General features: G+C 53.7%; 4 protein-coding genes across 4 annotated transcripts; 2 read left to right on the top strand and 2 right to left on the bottom strand.

The window, feature by feature from the left end:
• Nucleotides 1-784: 784 nt before the first annotated feature.
• On the bottom strand, nucleotides 785-3614 carry COCCADRAFT_29968 (uncharacterized protein; the record flags this gene model as incomplete). Its single annotated transcript, XM_007718651.1, has 2 exons — nucleotides 785-856; nucleotides 912-3614. 2 exons carry the CDS (start codon nucleotides 3612-3614, stop codon nucleotides 785-787), a joined length of 2775 nt encoding a protein of 924 aa, XP_007716841.1.
• An 828-nt stretch (nucleotides 3615-4442) lies between these two features.
• On the top strand, nucleotides 4443-5568 carry COCCADRAFT_108059 (uncharacterized protein; the record flags this gene model as incomplete). Its single annotated transcript, XM_007718652.1, has 5 exons — nucleotides 4443-4545; nucleotides 4716-4755; nucleotides 4804-4882; nucleotides 4934-5345; nucleotides 5402-5568. Coding segments are annotated over 5 exons (801 nt in total), but the record flags the coding sequence as incomplete, so codon positions are not given.
• A 782-nt stretch (nucleotides 5569-6350) lies between these two features.
• On the top strand, nucleotides 6351-13493 carry COCCADRAFT_8845 (uncharacterized protein; the record flags this gene model as incomplete). The annotated part of the gene is made up of 5 exons (XM_007718653.1): nucleotides 6351-6555; nucleotides 6604-8098; nucleotides 8625-11663; nucleotides 11715-12721; nucleotides 12805-13493. The coding sequence occupies 5 exons, from the start codon at nucleotides 6351-6353 to the stop codon at nucleotides 13491-13493; spliced, it is 6435 nt and encodes a 2144-aa protein (XP_007716843.1).
• Nucleotides 13494-14267: 774 nt separating this feature from the next.
• COCCADRAFT_57137 (uncharacterized protein) lies at nucleotides 14268-14625 on the bottom strand (the record flags this gene model as incomplete). Its single annotated transcript, XM_007718654.1, has 2 exons — nucleotides 14268-14392; nucleotides 14481-14625. Coding segments are annotated over 2 exons (270 nt in total), but the record flags the coding sequence as incomplete, so codon positions are not given.
• Between the last annotated feature and the right edge of the window lie 61 nt (nucleotides 14626-14686).

The raw sequence follows: 14686 nt of genomic DNA on the forward strand, positions 1-14686 counted from the left end.
CAGTGCTCGTGTCGACCAATCAGTGTCGCGGATCAGTAGGACTCAAAGTCGAGTCCTAATTGATTCCAACAAATACACTCACATATATACGACCAAACGCATACGAAACTCACAGCCACTAAGCTCCAGGGGACAAAAAAGAATTGCCTTCGGCCAGAATTGAACTGACGGCCTCGTCATTACTAGTGACGCGCTCTACCACTGAGCTACGAAGGCATGATTGGTTGCTTTGTATGAACAATTCTTGATATTGAACATAAATATTTCCGTCCCAAATCTGATCAGACGAGGCGATGCGCAACAGTTTTCTGAGCACCATCCTATCGTTGGGCGCCATGGTGGTATATTTGCAGACCGCGAAGAAGAAAAGAGCTAGAAAGTGGGGCCGTATGCATCAACCCCTAACTCAACACAGATAAGTCCCATCGGCGTATCGTGAGGACATCACAGTATCGGCCAGACAGCTGAACCTTTGTTGTGCTGAGACGCCATCTAAAATTCTAATTGAATTCACTGTTATCAAACCATACTAGCAAAGGGCAAATGATGCCCCTTCAACAAAGAGATCATGTGATACTTTGCTCCACTCCTATGCGGTGCGAGAGAGGAAGTGAACGGCTACCAACTACAACGCCAGTGTAAATGCAACATACAGCCTGTGGATATCGCTCGTGTATTTTTGCAACGAAAGATGGAAAGGAAGAAGTCCCACCAGTGGGTAAGGAGAGTATAAAAATAACATGGAAAGAAGGTGTTGGAAGAAATTTCGGTTGCTAACAAGAGCCTAAGCGTGATGCTGTTTCTTCTCTCGCTCCTCAAGCTCTTTGACATATTTGACAAACGTTTTCTTGTGAACCTAGGTGTTTTGTTAGTGTCACGCTAATAAGCAATGGTCGCAATCTTTCACTCACCAGACCAGCGTATTTGCCGTCCCTAAGAACACAGATGTAACGCAATCCAAGCTTGACAAAACACTCGTAAACGAGATCCATGGGTGAATGAACGTCCAATGCTACTGGGGCAGGGTCGATGTATGGAGTGAAGTCACTCGGGTCGTATGCTTCTTGCTCTTCCTCGTCGTGAGGTTCTCGTCCTGCCGCCCAGTCTACTCGTGGGGACATTAGGCAAAGCGTGTTTTCTTCATTTTCGAGCTTGTCGAGAGCGAACTCCAGATCTGGTGCAGGGATAAGTCCAACAAGGATACCATTTTTGACAATTGACAGGCCACCATCTAGTTCACCAGCCATCTGTAGGGCGCGTTGCTTTGCACGCAACTCTACTGCAGGAATTAGGGAATCCTCTGAGATGTCGATTACATGGTCCATTTTCGATCCAGGGGTAATGTCGCCCAATTCAGAGGTGAAGATTGGTCGGACTTTGTTGTCAAGGAACGGGTATGAGTTCATGTCTGTAAGTAGGTCGTAGATACTGAGTGGCTCGATAGCATCCGCTACCCATTTGGAGACGAGAATACCCAGGGAAAAGGGCAGTACATGATCCAAGCTGCCAGTGAGTTCGAAAAGAATGACGGCCAAAGTAATGCTGAGACGGGTGACACCAGTCATGGTTGCTCCAGCTGCTACTAAGGCGTAGACACCTGGAACGACACAGGAACCTGGAGGGCCGTCTGGCGAGCACTCGCTGAAAATGCCGAGATGACTAAACCGCAGAGCAACAAGCTGGACGGTGTGGCCAATGAAGCGTCCAGCAAGACCACCAACAACCATGGAGGGTACGTAGATACCGGCTGGAACTTTTATGCCAAAAGTGACTACGGTCAGGCTGGCCTTGATAAGGAATGCGATGAACAAGAGTTTGAGCACCCCAGGAATATGATCGACAGTCGGGCACAGGCCATCGCCCGTGTCAGTGTAGGTATCGCAGGGACTAGCTAGCTCAAACAGGAGCTCGGTAACAGGGAGTTTGGTGTAACGGTTCCAGAAGCTAACCAGACCCGTAACGAGCGCAACAAGGAAGACCTCGAGAAGGGGATGTTTTTTGATGATGGGTATGCGACGGAATGTGCGTGCCCAGATGCGAGATGCTTTGATGAAGAGGGCACCCAAAACGCCACCAACGGCACCGGTAAATATAAATGATGCGAGCTCGAAGAACTTCCAATCCAAGTGGTATCGCACCTCGAAAAGCACAATCTTCTTGGTTCCGTATGGGTCAAGAAACTTGAGTGATAGAGCAGCCGCAATGCAGCAAAAGAAGGTGCGGAAAAGCGTCTTTGATGGGAAGTAATAGCTGACTTCCTCAAGACTGAAAAGCACGCCACCAATGGGGGCACCAAACGCAACAGCGACACCACTAGCAGCACTTGCGCTCAGAATTTCCCTGCGCTTGCCATCATTGTTACTGTACTTGGAGAAAATACGGCAGACAATGTTGCCAATACATGTGGCAATATGGACGTAGGGACCTTCTTTGCCGAGACTGAGGCCTGATGCGACACTAAGAATAAGGGCGAGGGTCTTGATGACGAGGGTGCGTACACCAAGGTAACCGTGAAGGACAAAACCACTTAGAATGACTTTGACTTCGGCCACACCACTACCAGCAGCGGAATAGTAGACCATGGGGGGTCGGGCCTGTACCTCCTGGAACCGGGATTCGGGGCTGGCACTGCGCTTGTTGTCATCGTCGTCGTCGTCGTCGGAAAATCTTCGAACATCTGCACCAAGATTCTCATCTAGCGTAGAGAGCGAAATGGCGGATGGGATGACGGTCTTTGTGGTGAGGGTGAGCAGACACGAGGCCATGGAGAGCAGCACAACGGAAAGGACAAAGAAACCATACTGTGTCTGCACGACATCCAGCCTGTCTGTGCGGACAGCCTCAGACCAATGGATCCATTTGTCGCATATTGAAGCGCCATCACAGCATTTCTTGTGACTCTTTGTCCAGCCAACCGAACAGTATCCCTGCTTCAGGTCGAAGAGCGTTGTTTCGGTCGTGTTGACGAAATAGGCGCAGACGGCAGTGAGGACACCAATGATGGCGACCAGGACCCAGCCCTGGGCACCGTCAAACCAAGCTGCGAGACGGCCCCTGATGTCCTTTCTGCTCCGCAGTGCTTTTACACGGTATGCGTCGGCGATGTTGTCGTGGACCCAGTCGGTGGATGTGAACTGATCGTACCAGACGCGGTCGTCCTGGAAAATGGCTGCCTTTGCTGAGTGCATGCTCTGCTCGAGTCCGTGGCCTCGCTCGCCCAGCGCATTCACGAGGCGCTGGCTGAACGTGTGGCCACCGGTGAGGGAGCCTCGTCTACTGGAGCGTATGCGCGAGGTGGTGGGCAATTGGCTGTTGTTACGCGTCATGCCTGGACGCGGGGTGCCAGGCGTGGTGCCTGGGAGGCTCTTGTAGGACCTGGAGGAGCGCAGATGGGGCAGGCCCAGCAACGAGGTACGCTCGTTGACGCTCTCTCTGGACCTGGCAAGGTCCGTGTCCGAAGCTCGCATATGCCTCATGGCGCTGAAGGTGAGGGTTGGCGACGTGGGAGTTGTGCTACTGTATGTGTCATGGCTCTCACCGCGGTCGGCAGAGCCCTGAGCGTGACCGGTGTCATAGTCGTCGACGCTGTGATATGAATGCGTCGACTTGGGCATGGCGGCGGCGGCGGCGCAGGAGAGGGGTGGAGGTGGAGGAGGAGTGGAGAGGGAGGTGGAGAGAGAAGGGGGAGTTAGAGGACGGGCAAGGGCAGCGTATTATTAGTGGTGAGGTCAGTTTGAGACATGTCGCCGAGCGGCCGCACTATCATGGTCATCTGGGGGACTGATGGCGGTGTCACGATGGATATGTTATGGCTGGGCAGCATGGCCCCCGTCCCCACCCGGCTGCGGATCTTCACCACGGTGGTTGCGAGGGGGCTTCATGGTTGAGTATCTGCCTGGCGCCACGGCATAATGACGAGTTTCCAAAAACTGAATGCGGCATGCCGGGGGTGTGGGCGGCGACGCGACTCAGCAAGGACAAGCAAAAGCAGACGGGGGGTGGGGGGGTGTGGCAGGGTCTGGCAATGTGTAGGAGAAAGTGTAGTAGGATGTAGCAGTGCCGCATGCAACTGGCGGTAGGCGCGTGCCATGTGATTATCTGGGTTGCGCGCGAGGGGCGGCAACTTGCAGGGAACCCATGGCCACCCAGGCGAGCATTTGCTTTTTTGCCCGTCTACCTATGAGTTGATCGCACGCCATTGTTCACGCCCAGCCAAGCGCCTCTTCCACTGGTGGCCTCGCATTATCGCGTCTGCATCTGTGCAACGCAGGAACAGTTGCCGCTGATACTGCAAAAACATCTGCGTACTTGCTTGGATACGTACAAACATACTACCACCATTTACTTTTCTGCCTTTCGGTGCTCATCATGGTGAGTGCCCCCCCTCCCCTCTCCCATCTGCCATCTCGTCTCGTCTCGTCTCGGCTGGGTATTGACACGCACAGTCTGCCCTCTATGAGCAATTCTTTTTGCTCGGTGACAGCATCACCCAGGACTCGTTTTCCCAGGAACGGGGATTTGCATTTGCTGCCGCTCTCCAGGCCGGTCAGTCCACATGGCTCGATTGCTATATTTCCTTTGACTTTGTCCCCCCACCCTCGAGCCAACCTTCTTTGTTTGCGTTGCGGGACGGACATGCAATGCAATGCTCGGTGACAAAAAAGCGAGTGTATGGATGTGGTGCGCGTGCATGCTGACCAACCCCCCTCGCTCAGCATACATAAGGCGACTCGACGTGGTCAACCGAGGCTTCAGGTAGCGTGCTCACTGCCAGCTGTTGCCATGGGCGCTGATGTCATAGAGCGGGTACAACTCTCGTCAAGCTCTCCAGATCTTACCGGCTATCGTGCCACCCCCAAGTCACGCCAAGATTCGGTTCATGGTATTATTCCCGCCATGCCCACATCATGTGAGATCATTGTTGACAGCGCAGACCGTCTTCTTTGGCGCAAACGATGCCTCGCTGCCAGATGCCCCCAACAAGCAGCACATTCCGCTCGATGAGTTCAAGGCAAACCTGCGCGCCATAGTCTCTCACCCTTGCATACTCGCCCACGCGCCTCGTATCATCCTCGTGGCGCCTCCCCCGATGAACGAGCACTTGTGGTGGCCCAGAGACCAGTCCAGCGGGTATGCCACAGTCTCGCGATTGGCCGAGACCACCAAGATCTATGCCGATGCAGTCGTCCAACTAGGCGCTGAGCTGCAACTCCCAGTACTCGACTTGTGGAAAGCATTCATGTCGCGGACTGACTTCAATGTCGATGCGTGGAAGCCCGGAGACCATGTCCCTGGTTCCTTGGCACTGCCCCCGAGCGACGCATTGGCCGACCTCATGTACGATGGTACGTCTACTCGGCGCATTTTGGACATATCGCAAGGGTACTGATAGCATCGTCAGGCCTACACATGAACCCGGCAGGCTACCAGATCCTTTACGACGAGTTGATCAACGTCATTTCACACAATTGGCCCGACCAACTGCCAGCCAAACTCCCCATGGTTCTGCCGCCGTGGAACGATGAAGCTGCTTGGAAAGCATGGAAGAATGATCATGTAGTCGTGTAAAACAGCAATAGAGTCCTTGGGAACATCCACCACCTTGTATACTACACATCCATATTAAGTAAGTACACAACACACAACAGCGCCCATGCCCAAGTAGTATGCAGCCGCCCATAGCGGGCAATGGGCGGGGGTGCTCTGGGGAATACGGGATGCGCGTCTGGACCAATCGGACCTGGGCCGTAACTCCGGGAGGCAGGTGCTTAGCGGCGTAGCCTCGATTGAACCTCATCGTACTAGCATCGTGCTGAACGTACGCAAATACACTCCATCGCAAACACTCGAGCTTGACACTCCGCTTGCCCTTGCAAACACGGTAGATTACTTCGCCTTTTCTTCTCGTCATCTTCTTAACATCCTGCTGGTTGCTGGCATATGCAGGTTGCGTGCTGGTGTATTCCGCTCCAAACACTTCTTGACTAGTCCCCTTGGCCAACTGTCGCCGCTTGCTCTTTACTTTCACCGACTTCGCCTCAGGCCAGTTTGTACATCGCCGTGATTTTTTTACGCCCACATAACCCCACAACTGCACGCCTCAACTACTCCATTGTTGCTGCATCTTCGCCGCTGCTTCGTCACCGCTGCCCGATCGAGCCTCTCTCGCCTACACCAGATATAGGACAACCACACGCGCACCATCACATACATACACGCACGCACACAAGCCAGATATACACGGGCTGAGGAGAAGCAGTCGTTCGGCGCTCCTCGGTAGGCCAGCGCCTACGGGAAGGTCGGGCTCTCTTTACTGTGCACGCTGCTAGGGCATTCAGACGGCCGGGGGCATGGATCCCCAGAGCGTAGCTTTTCAGCCGCGCGACGATCTCTGGCGCTTCCAGAGCGAGATGCTTCGAGTACAAGAGAGCCAGGCCGAACTTGCTGACCGTGTCGCCCGTTTGGAGCGTAAGCACGACGACGACTCACGTCTGAAGAACGTCTGGGGAACTTCGTCGCCTTTCCCTTCAGTCCTGGGCGGAACCCCACAGCAAGGTACCGAATCAAACTCGCTGCTGTTACTACAGGCCTAATACATGACAGTGCCCTTGCAGCAGCCTACTGCTGAACACTTTTCCAACTTTGACGGCCATTCTACCAACCTCATCGGCAACCTCCAGCTCGATGAAGACGAAGTACCCCGCCGCGTAGGCGTCACATCGCGCGCCAACAGTGTCCGTTTCGATGAGACTGCAAACCACGGTCACTGGGCTCACGCGTCGCGGTCTTCACTCGACCTGATACCCCGCACGGGCAGCGGCCTGGGTGGGCATGCTATGAGCGAACGCAGCTACTCGCACAAGTCGGACGGAAGGCAAAGCTCGGCCGGTCACTCGGTGCACTCGATGGCGTCTGGTCGAGCAAACAGTCTGACGAGCTTTGGGCCGACGACGCCTCAAGACGCCCCAGGACTGGCTCCTGGCTTGTTCATTCTGGGCTCTGTGCCCGCGATTATACGTTGCTGGCTCAACACTAACTTCAAGCATGATACTTTATTGTACGCAGCTGTGTGCTCGGGCTCATACACATCCTATCTGGACTTGCACCTTATCGAACACCTTGGCTTCCAAGACCAGGTCGTGCTCGACGATGACGGTCTTCGCAAGATCAAGTTGTCGGTCTACCTCCCCGAAGCCGTGCCAGTGTCGGCTTCTTCCCGGTCCACTAGCTCGGCGCCACAACTTCCCTCAATTGGTGTCAACTTCACCGTTGTTCAAGAGCATAATTCCGAAACCAATCCAAAAGCCGTTCAGATCTTTCTCGGCAGCGACATGCTCCGCGCACACAATGCCGACCTGTTGTTCTCATCTAGCCAGCTAACCCTCTATGACGACGACCACAGCAAACTTCAGATACCTTTGGTTCGTCCGGAAGATGAACGTGCCTTTAAGTCGTTACATGTTTCTAGTTGTACCCATGCCCCGTCATCCGAACAAAGTAAGAGAGATGTGATGGCTGCCTCAACGCAACATCATTCGACAAGTGACGGTTCTGCTACATCTGCCGCCCACGATACTTTTCTGTCTACTGATAAGTCTACTGACACAGGTACGGCAACAAACTCGGAGGACGGGGGCTCGAGTGGCCGTATGAGTCTTGAGCAGCGTCCGCGTCTGGGCCTGTCACTATCAAGTCGTCTAGAAGATGGAAATGCAGGGGAACCTGGGGCTGTCAGTGGGGCACCGCGCTCTACAGCATCGTCGGCCATCTGGAGCAACTGGCGGCGGGACCAAGTCGAGAAGGCTACAGCTGCTGCTGGGCCGTTGGACTGGGCGAGCGTGGGTAAAACTACGAGCTCAAACCCCAGCTACCAACGACGTGATACGGGCATCAAGGTGCTGAAGCCGTCCAAGTCGGCAAGGACCATGTCGGGGTCAAGCTCGTTGCCTGCCACAGGACAGTCACGCTTCTTCGATGATGGCAAGCGAAGGGGCGAGACGGAGAGTGAGACGGGCAGCAGCCAGGCACCGCCACAGGTGAAGAGGACGGTGTCTGCGGACAAGACAAAGGAGAATCATGGGACGGTGACAAAACCACGGTCAGCCAATCCAGTGGGAGGGGCATCTGCTTTTGCATGGCTGAACAGCGGCGGGTCAAAGTAGAAGGAGCTTAGGCATAGCAGGCGTGGTGACATAGGTCCCCGTCGGCTCGAGCGAATAAAAGTAAATACCAGCAAGCGTCAATGTTGTGTGGAGGTGGTGTGGTGTGTTGTGGTCGGATAGATAGTGAAGCGTGAAACATGCGATGGGAATGCAAGCGAGACAGGGGTGGTTGCTTCACTCGAGTCGCCAAGCTCGCTTATTGGCAAGGCTGAGTTTGTAGTGGGAGTGTACTAGAGTGACGACGGGCCATGGGAGGTGAAGTACTCTCATTTTTCGCGGCGCATTGCATGGTAGCCCACGTCCTTCACCGCTGCGAAGCTCTCTCTCCCCCGTGAAGTACAGAGGCCCAACCCGCTAGGCATCCCGGCCCCAGGCGACGCGTTGCATACACTACTTACATACTACACATTGCTTGTCTGCCGTCTCGGCTGTCCCTTCACCGTATATTAATAGTCTGTCCAGGAGCTCGTCACGGGCTTCGCGGCAGGCCAGCGACTTCAAGACGGCCTCCACTAATAATAAGAAGCGGAAGATCGTGGTCCCCGCCAGAGACTCGCCAACCGCCAGGGACGACGGGCACTCGCCGCCGAATGTGGGCAGCGCTGGCGTAGTAGGCTCCCCTCGCTCCTCCCCGCAGCCTTCAGCATCACCGCCACGCTACCTGCCACCGCACCTGCACGACGAGGTCCTGGTCGACGCCTCCGACTCGGCCTCTGCCTTTGCACGAGACCACAGCAACGGCGCCAGCTCGCCCAGCGAAGCCTACGCCAACCTGACACTCGACAGCCGCGAGGCCTCCATCACCGACCTCGACCGCACCCGCGCTGCCGAACAACTGCCCTCCGCCTCGCGGCCCCCACCTCGCGCCTCCTCGCCCGCTAAGCGCTCTCATTCAGACATGGACGACAAGCCCGACCCCAGCTCTGCTCCCCGCAACACCAAGCCGCTGTCCACAGGCCCATCACAGTCACAGCCACAAGCACAACGCAGTGCGCGTGCCACATCGGTAGACATGGCCGACACGCCCAGCAGCGGCACCTTTGATGCCGATGACCAGGTCCCGGCCTCATCATCCACCATCGCCGCCGACGCCTCGCCCCAGGCCCAGCTGCCCAGCATAGACGAGCAGGTGACTCGCGTCATGGGCATGATGAACAGTGAGCCTCTGGTCGACCGCCAGGAGGGCTATATTATTTCCGAGCGGTGGCTAGAGCGTGTCTGGGCAAGAACGTCGGAGAATGTGAGCAGGCCTCAGGACTTTAGCAAGGAAGCAACCCAGGGCCCCGTGGGTCCTGTCGACAACTCGCACCTGGTCGACACGGAACTTCTGCAAGAGGACCTGGCCGACCAGCGTGGTGAAGACTTCATTCCGCTGAGCAAAGCCGCGACACTTGGCCAGGACTTTGAGGTTCTCCCACGTAAGGCGTGGGAGCTGGTTCTCAGCTGGTACGGACTCAACAAAGGCAGTCCAGTCATACGGCGGTACGCCCATAATACCGTTCCCGGCCAAGCGAGCGAGGATATTTCATACGAGCTCCACCCTCCTGTTATTACTATTCGCAAAGTGCGAAAGTCAGCGAATCCTGCTGATAACTCCAAGTTGGCGGAGAAAATCGTCGCCAGCCGCTACGAGAGCTTCGTCACCTTTCTTGAAGCTGCCAAAAAGGCCGTGGGTATCGACTTGAACAACAAGGTTCGCATATGGAGGATTCTCTCTGCTGCACCTACAGACAAGCCTCAACCATCCCAACCTTCCGGCATACTCACTCCAGACGCATCACCACGCAACGGTTCGCCTGTCGCTCCCACTGGTGTTCAACGGCCTTCTCTTGTCATGGACGTCGCAAGTTTTAATGCGCTTGCGTATGGGTCAGAGCGTGAGCTTGTCACGGGCAAGGATGAGAAGGCCAACGAGATTTACAATGAGTCTCTCACTCTGGCCGATGCTGGTCTTACACAAGACCAGACAATCGTTCTCGAGGAACACGATGAGAAGGGAGAGTACATTTCCGACACGACCAAAGAGGTGTCCAAAAACAAGGCTGGCGCTGTAGCTAGCAAGGGTCTTCAAAGTACCACCACCAGCGGGAGGAACACACCCACGGGTGGCCCCCTAACCCGCGGAAGGAAGCAGAATGGCAAAGTGCGTGGTCATGTTGGCTTGACAAACCTCGGCAACACGTGTTACATGAACTCAGCCCTTCAGTGTCTCCGGAGCGTTGAGGAGCTGAGCATGTACTTTTTGAGTAACAAATGGAAAGAAGAGGTCAACGCCGACAATCCCATCGGTCACAAGGGCGTCATCGCAAAGTCGTACGCTTCACTGCTGGGTGCCATCTATAGTCTCGACAACAACTCTTCCATCTCACCCAAGGACTTTAAGCAGAAGCTAGGAAGAGCCAACAGCCTGTTCTCTGGTTACGGTCAGCAAGATTCTCAAGAGTTCGTCAGCTGGTTGGTGGATGCACTGCACGAGGATCTCAACAGGATACACAAAAAGCCATACCGGGAAAACCCAGATTCAGAAGATGACACTTATCGTGACCCAGAGGCTGTCAAGAAGCTCGGAGAGATTTATCGAGATAATCATCGTGCTCGAAACAATTCTGTAGCGATGGATCTGTTTAGCGGATTTTACAAGAATACCATGGTCTGTCCAGACTGTGAGAAAGTCAGCATAACATTTGACCCCTACAGCCAACTCACCCTACAATTGCCCATAGAGCAGACTTGGACTCACACAATCACATACGTGCCGCTTTATGGAAAACCCTATCAGCTTGAGGTTGACATTGACAAAAACGCAACCATCAAAACACTTAAAGAGTTTGTCGGCAAGCGTGGCGGCGGCGTCCCAGCTAACCGCATAATGGCGTCTGAGCTTTACAGCCACAAGTTCTACCGTCACCTGGAGGATTCACTCACTGTGTCTGAGTCCAACATAGGAGCCAGGGATGACATTTATTTCTATGAACTTGACATGGCACCAAGCAATTGGCCTGCTCCCAAAAAGAAGGGGTCAAAGTACAAGACGATGCTTTCCCAATCTTCCGACGAAGATATTCCAGACACTGCTTCGCCGCTGCATGACCGCATCGTAGTCCCTCTTTTCCATCGCAGCCCCAGTGTGTCCGCTTATAGATCCACGAGCACCGGTATGGCGCTTTGGCCAAGTTTTATCGTTCTGACAAGAGACGAAGTAAGGGATTACGACGCGATTTTTAGAAAGGTGCTGGCAAGGGTTGCACAGATGACCACACGGAAGATACTCAGTGAGCTCAGTGGATCAGATCAGTCGCAATCTGGTTCTGATGTTGTGCTAACAACAGAAGAAGATGCTTCGCCAAACGACCCTCAAGTCAAGGATGGCTCTGTGGAAGGTGAAGACATGGTCGAGGTGACAATGACGGACGCCAAGGAAACTCCTCCCGCTCAGGGCGATGATGCCAATCAGACCCCAGAAGTGCTACGTCCGGGTAGCTTCATCCACCCCGAATTCAGGTACGTTAAGCTATTCAAGGGATCAGGTATCTGGTGACTAACATACGATAGGCAATTGTTTGAAATGAAGCACACTAGGAAGAGTAATGAGATTGTAACTACTGGATGGAGTACATTGGATCACAATCGCGCATGTGAGCCCATTTCAAAGCGCATCCGGGTACCACCATCACGAGAAGAGTCCGTCCAGTCATCTGTTGGTGGAAGCGAGCCTACGTCAAGTGATGAAGATGAAGACGCTTCGCAGTCGACGATTGTTGATGCCGATCCCACGGTTGACACGACCAATCCGAGCAGCGACGAGGAAATGCAATCGGTAGAGCCAGAAACGACCGAGTTTGCACGATCCGGTCGCCAAAATAAGAAGAAGAGCAAGAAGGCACGAAAGCATGAGCGGAAAATCGAGCGAAAAAATAAGAATAATAAGAATTTCAAGAACCGCAAAGGAGGCAGAGTGCCCGAACAGCCCAACTATCCGGACGACCCGGAAGATGAGGCTGATGACCGTTTGATCCGCATGGGTGAGGGCATTGTCCTTGATTGGACTTCCGAGGCCATTGATGCTTTGTTTGGCGGTACTTCAGATGACGACCCTCGAGGCGCCGATGTCATCAAGTCGATTGAGGTTTTCGACGATCCTGAGATTCGAGACAAGAAAGCCAAACGTGCAGCTCGCAGAAAGAACGGCATTAATCTGGACGAATGCTTCACAGAATCGTCAAAGAGCGAAGTGCTCTCCGAGGACAATGCATGGTATTGCAGCCGATGCAAAGAATTGCGTCGTGCAACAAAGACGTTGGAAATTTGGACCGTTCCCGACATTCTCATCATACACCTCAAGCGTTTCAGTGGTCACCGAACATTCCGAGACAAGATTGAGGATTTAGTTGATTTTCCAGTCGAAGGATTGGACCTTTCTGGCAAAGTCGGTTACCCAGAAGGCAAGGATCTTACTTACGATCTTTTCGCCGTTGACAATCATTACGGTGGGCTTGGAGGGGGCCACTACACAGCCACTGCTCAGAATTTCTTCGACAAGCAGTGGTATGACTACAATGGTAAGCAATTTTGACATTTCCCCAAGTCACGCAATATTTGAAAGGTGTTTAAATATGATCATGAAGGAAGCTAATTTTATCAGACTCCATTGTCTCCCGCTGTGACTCTGGTCAAAAGGCCGTTTCGAGAGCCGCATACTTACTTTTCTACCGCCGTCGCTCGCCTGTCCCTTTAGGCCCTCCAGAGCTTCAGAAGGTGGTAACCGCCGACGTCAGCAATCCCGACTCTGATGACGAAAACAATACGGACGCGGACGATCAGCAGGCCCGCTCCCGCTCACCGGCGGGAAACGGCTTGCGCCTCGGCGATTCGTCCCGCAATGGGTCGTCGAGCGCTGGCGCAGTCGGAGCGGGAGCCGCAGCCCTGCGCGGGGATGGCTTTCAGCGTTCAGCAGCAGGGAGCCGTCAAAAGAACGGAGTCGCAGCCGCGAACCTGAGTGACGATGACGACCTTCCCCCATATGCTGATGAAGACGAAGGATTTGTGGAGGACTCGTACAGCAACAATCCTTGGGCCACTGACAACGACCAGCCAATGTGGAGTTTCAACGCGCTAAGCGACAACGCCGCTCGCAACGATAATGACTCAGATACTGGAGGTGTAGTGTCTGACACGGGTGCAGCGTCAACGGGTGATGGCATGGAATTGAGTGATAGACTTTTGGAAGATTTTGGTGATGATGAGCCCGTCAAGGGAGGGTGGGGTGGTGTTGCCACGCCTGTCACACAACAGGATGACGAGGTTGCCGAGATTCGGCTAATTGGTGACTGATTGTTGAAGAGGATGCATTCACTGGACTTTTAAAAAAACTAGACGAAACATGATTGAGGCCAAGAAGACTATGGTGTTGATATTAGGGGGTTATGGTGGAACTGACGCAAAGAGGCGTTCTTTTGCATAGCATCTGTAGGCGCGGGTTAGGCGTATCAATTGAGCATGCATTGTTCCCCAGCACTTGTTGTCATCGTATCTTCAAAGTGATGGGAAATTCGATGTGTGTTGTTGCTGCAGTACTCAATTATTCAGAAGCTCTGGTCCTAGTCACTATTTTCTTTCGGTCTCGATGAAATTGTGATATTAATAGATATGACTCCGATATTGAGCACCCAACCCAAACACAACCTTGATGCCAGAATCACATCAGAAGAGAGAGAGAAAAAACATACCCTACAACCCACTCAGCCCCAACGCCAACGACGTCAACAGCCCATTCAACAAAGCAATAACCCCGACAAGCACAACATTCAGCACCAACTGCACCGCCAAAATCAGTGCACTCAGCGCCCCCGTCAACGGATTCAAATAAACCAGCAACCCTGCAAGCCCCAAAATCGCAACAGCCGCCGCAACCGTAGCAAAGATTTCAACAATAATAAGGGAGAGCAGCGCCGCTATAGCTATAGCTTGCCGTTTTACCACTGCTACTCTTCCATCCTCGTCCTGCTTTGTAGCATCATCATCATGGTTGCGAGTTGCAATTATACTCGTGTCGTCATCGTCGTCGTCGTCGATTGTAGGTTGCGTAGCATTTTCCGGAGCAAGAGTACGTATTTCGGAAGCGGTATCCTGGATCGCTTGCGTGATTTTTATAATTTGAGCTCCGATTTGCGGGATTGCGGCTGTTTTTTCTAGCAAAGGGGAGGATGGGGTGAGGGGGGCGAGGGTGGCATCTATAAGTGGTGGGGTTTTGGGGTCAGTTTTCTGTTTGTTTTTTTTTGGTTTTTGAGGAGGGGGAAAGGGGGAAAGGGGGAAAGGTACTTATTGCGCCGGTGTAGGTTTGGACGGTTGCGAAGAGGCTGGTTAGGAGGGATTCGATGGAGGATTCTGGGGTTTGGCGGGGTTGGAGGGGTGATGCGAGGGAGAGGGTGGTGAGGGTGAAGTAAGTGAGGTTGGAGAGGCGCATTTTTGATAGATAGGAGGGGAGTTGGTAATGGTGGGTTCTTGGTTGGAAGGGAAGAAGCGTG

This window comes from Bipolaris zeicola, assembly GCF_000523435.1.
Source record: "Bipolaris zeicola 26-R-13 unplaced genomic scaffold scaffold_246, whole genome shotgun sequence".
Classification (NCBI taxonomy): Eukaryota; Fungi; Ascomycota; class Dothideomycetes; order Pleosporales; family Pleosporaceae; genus Bipolaris; species Bipolaris zeicola.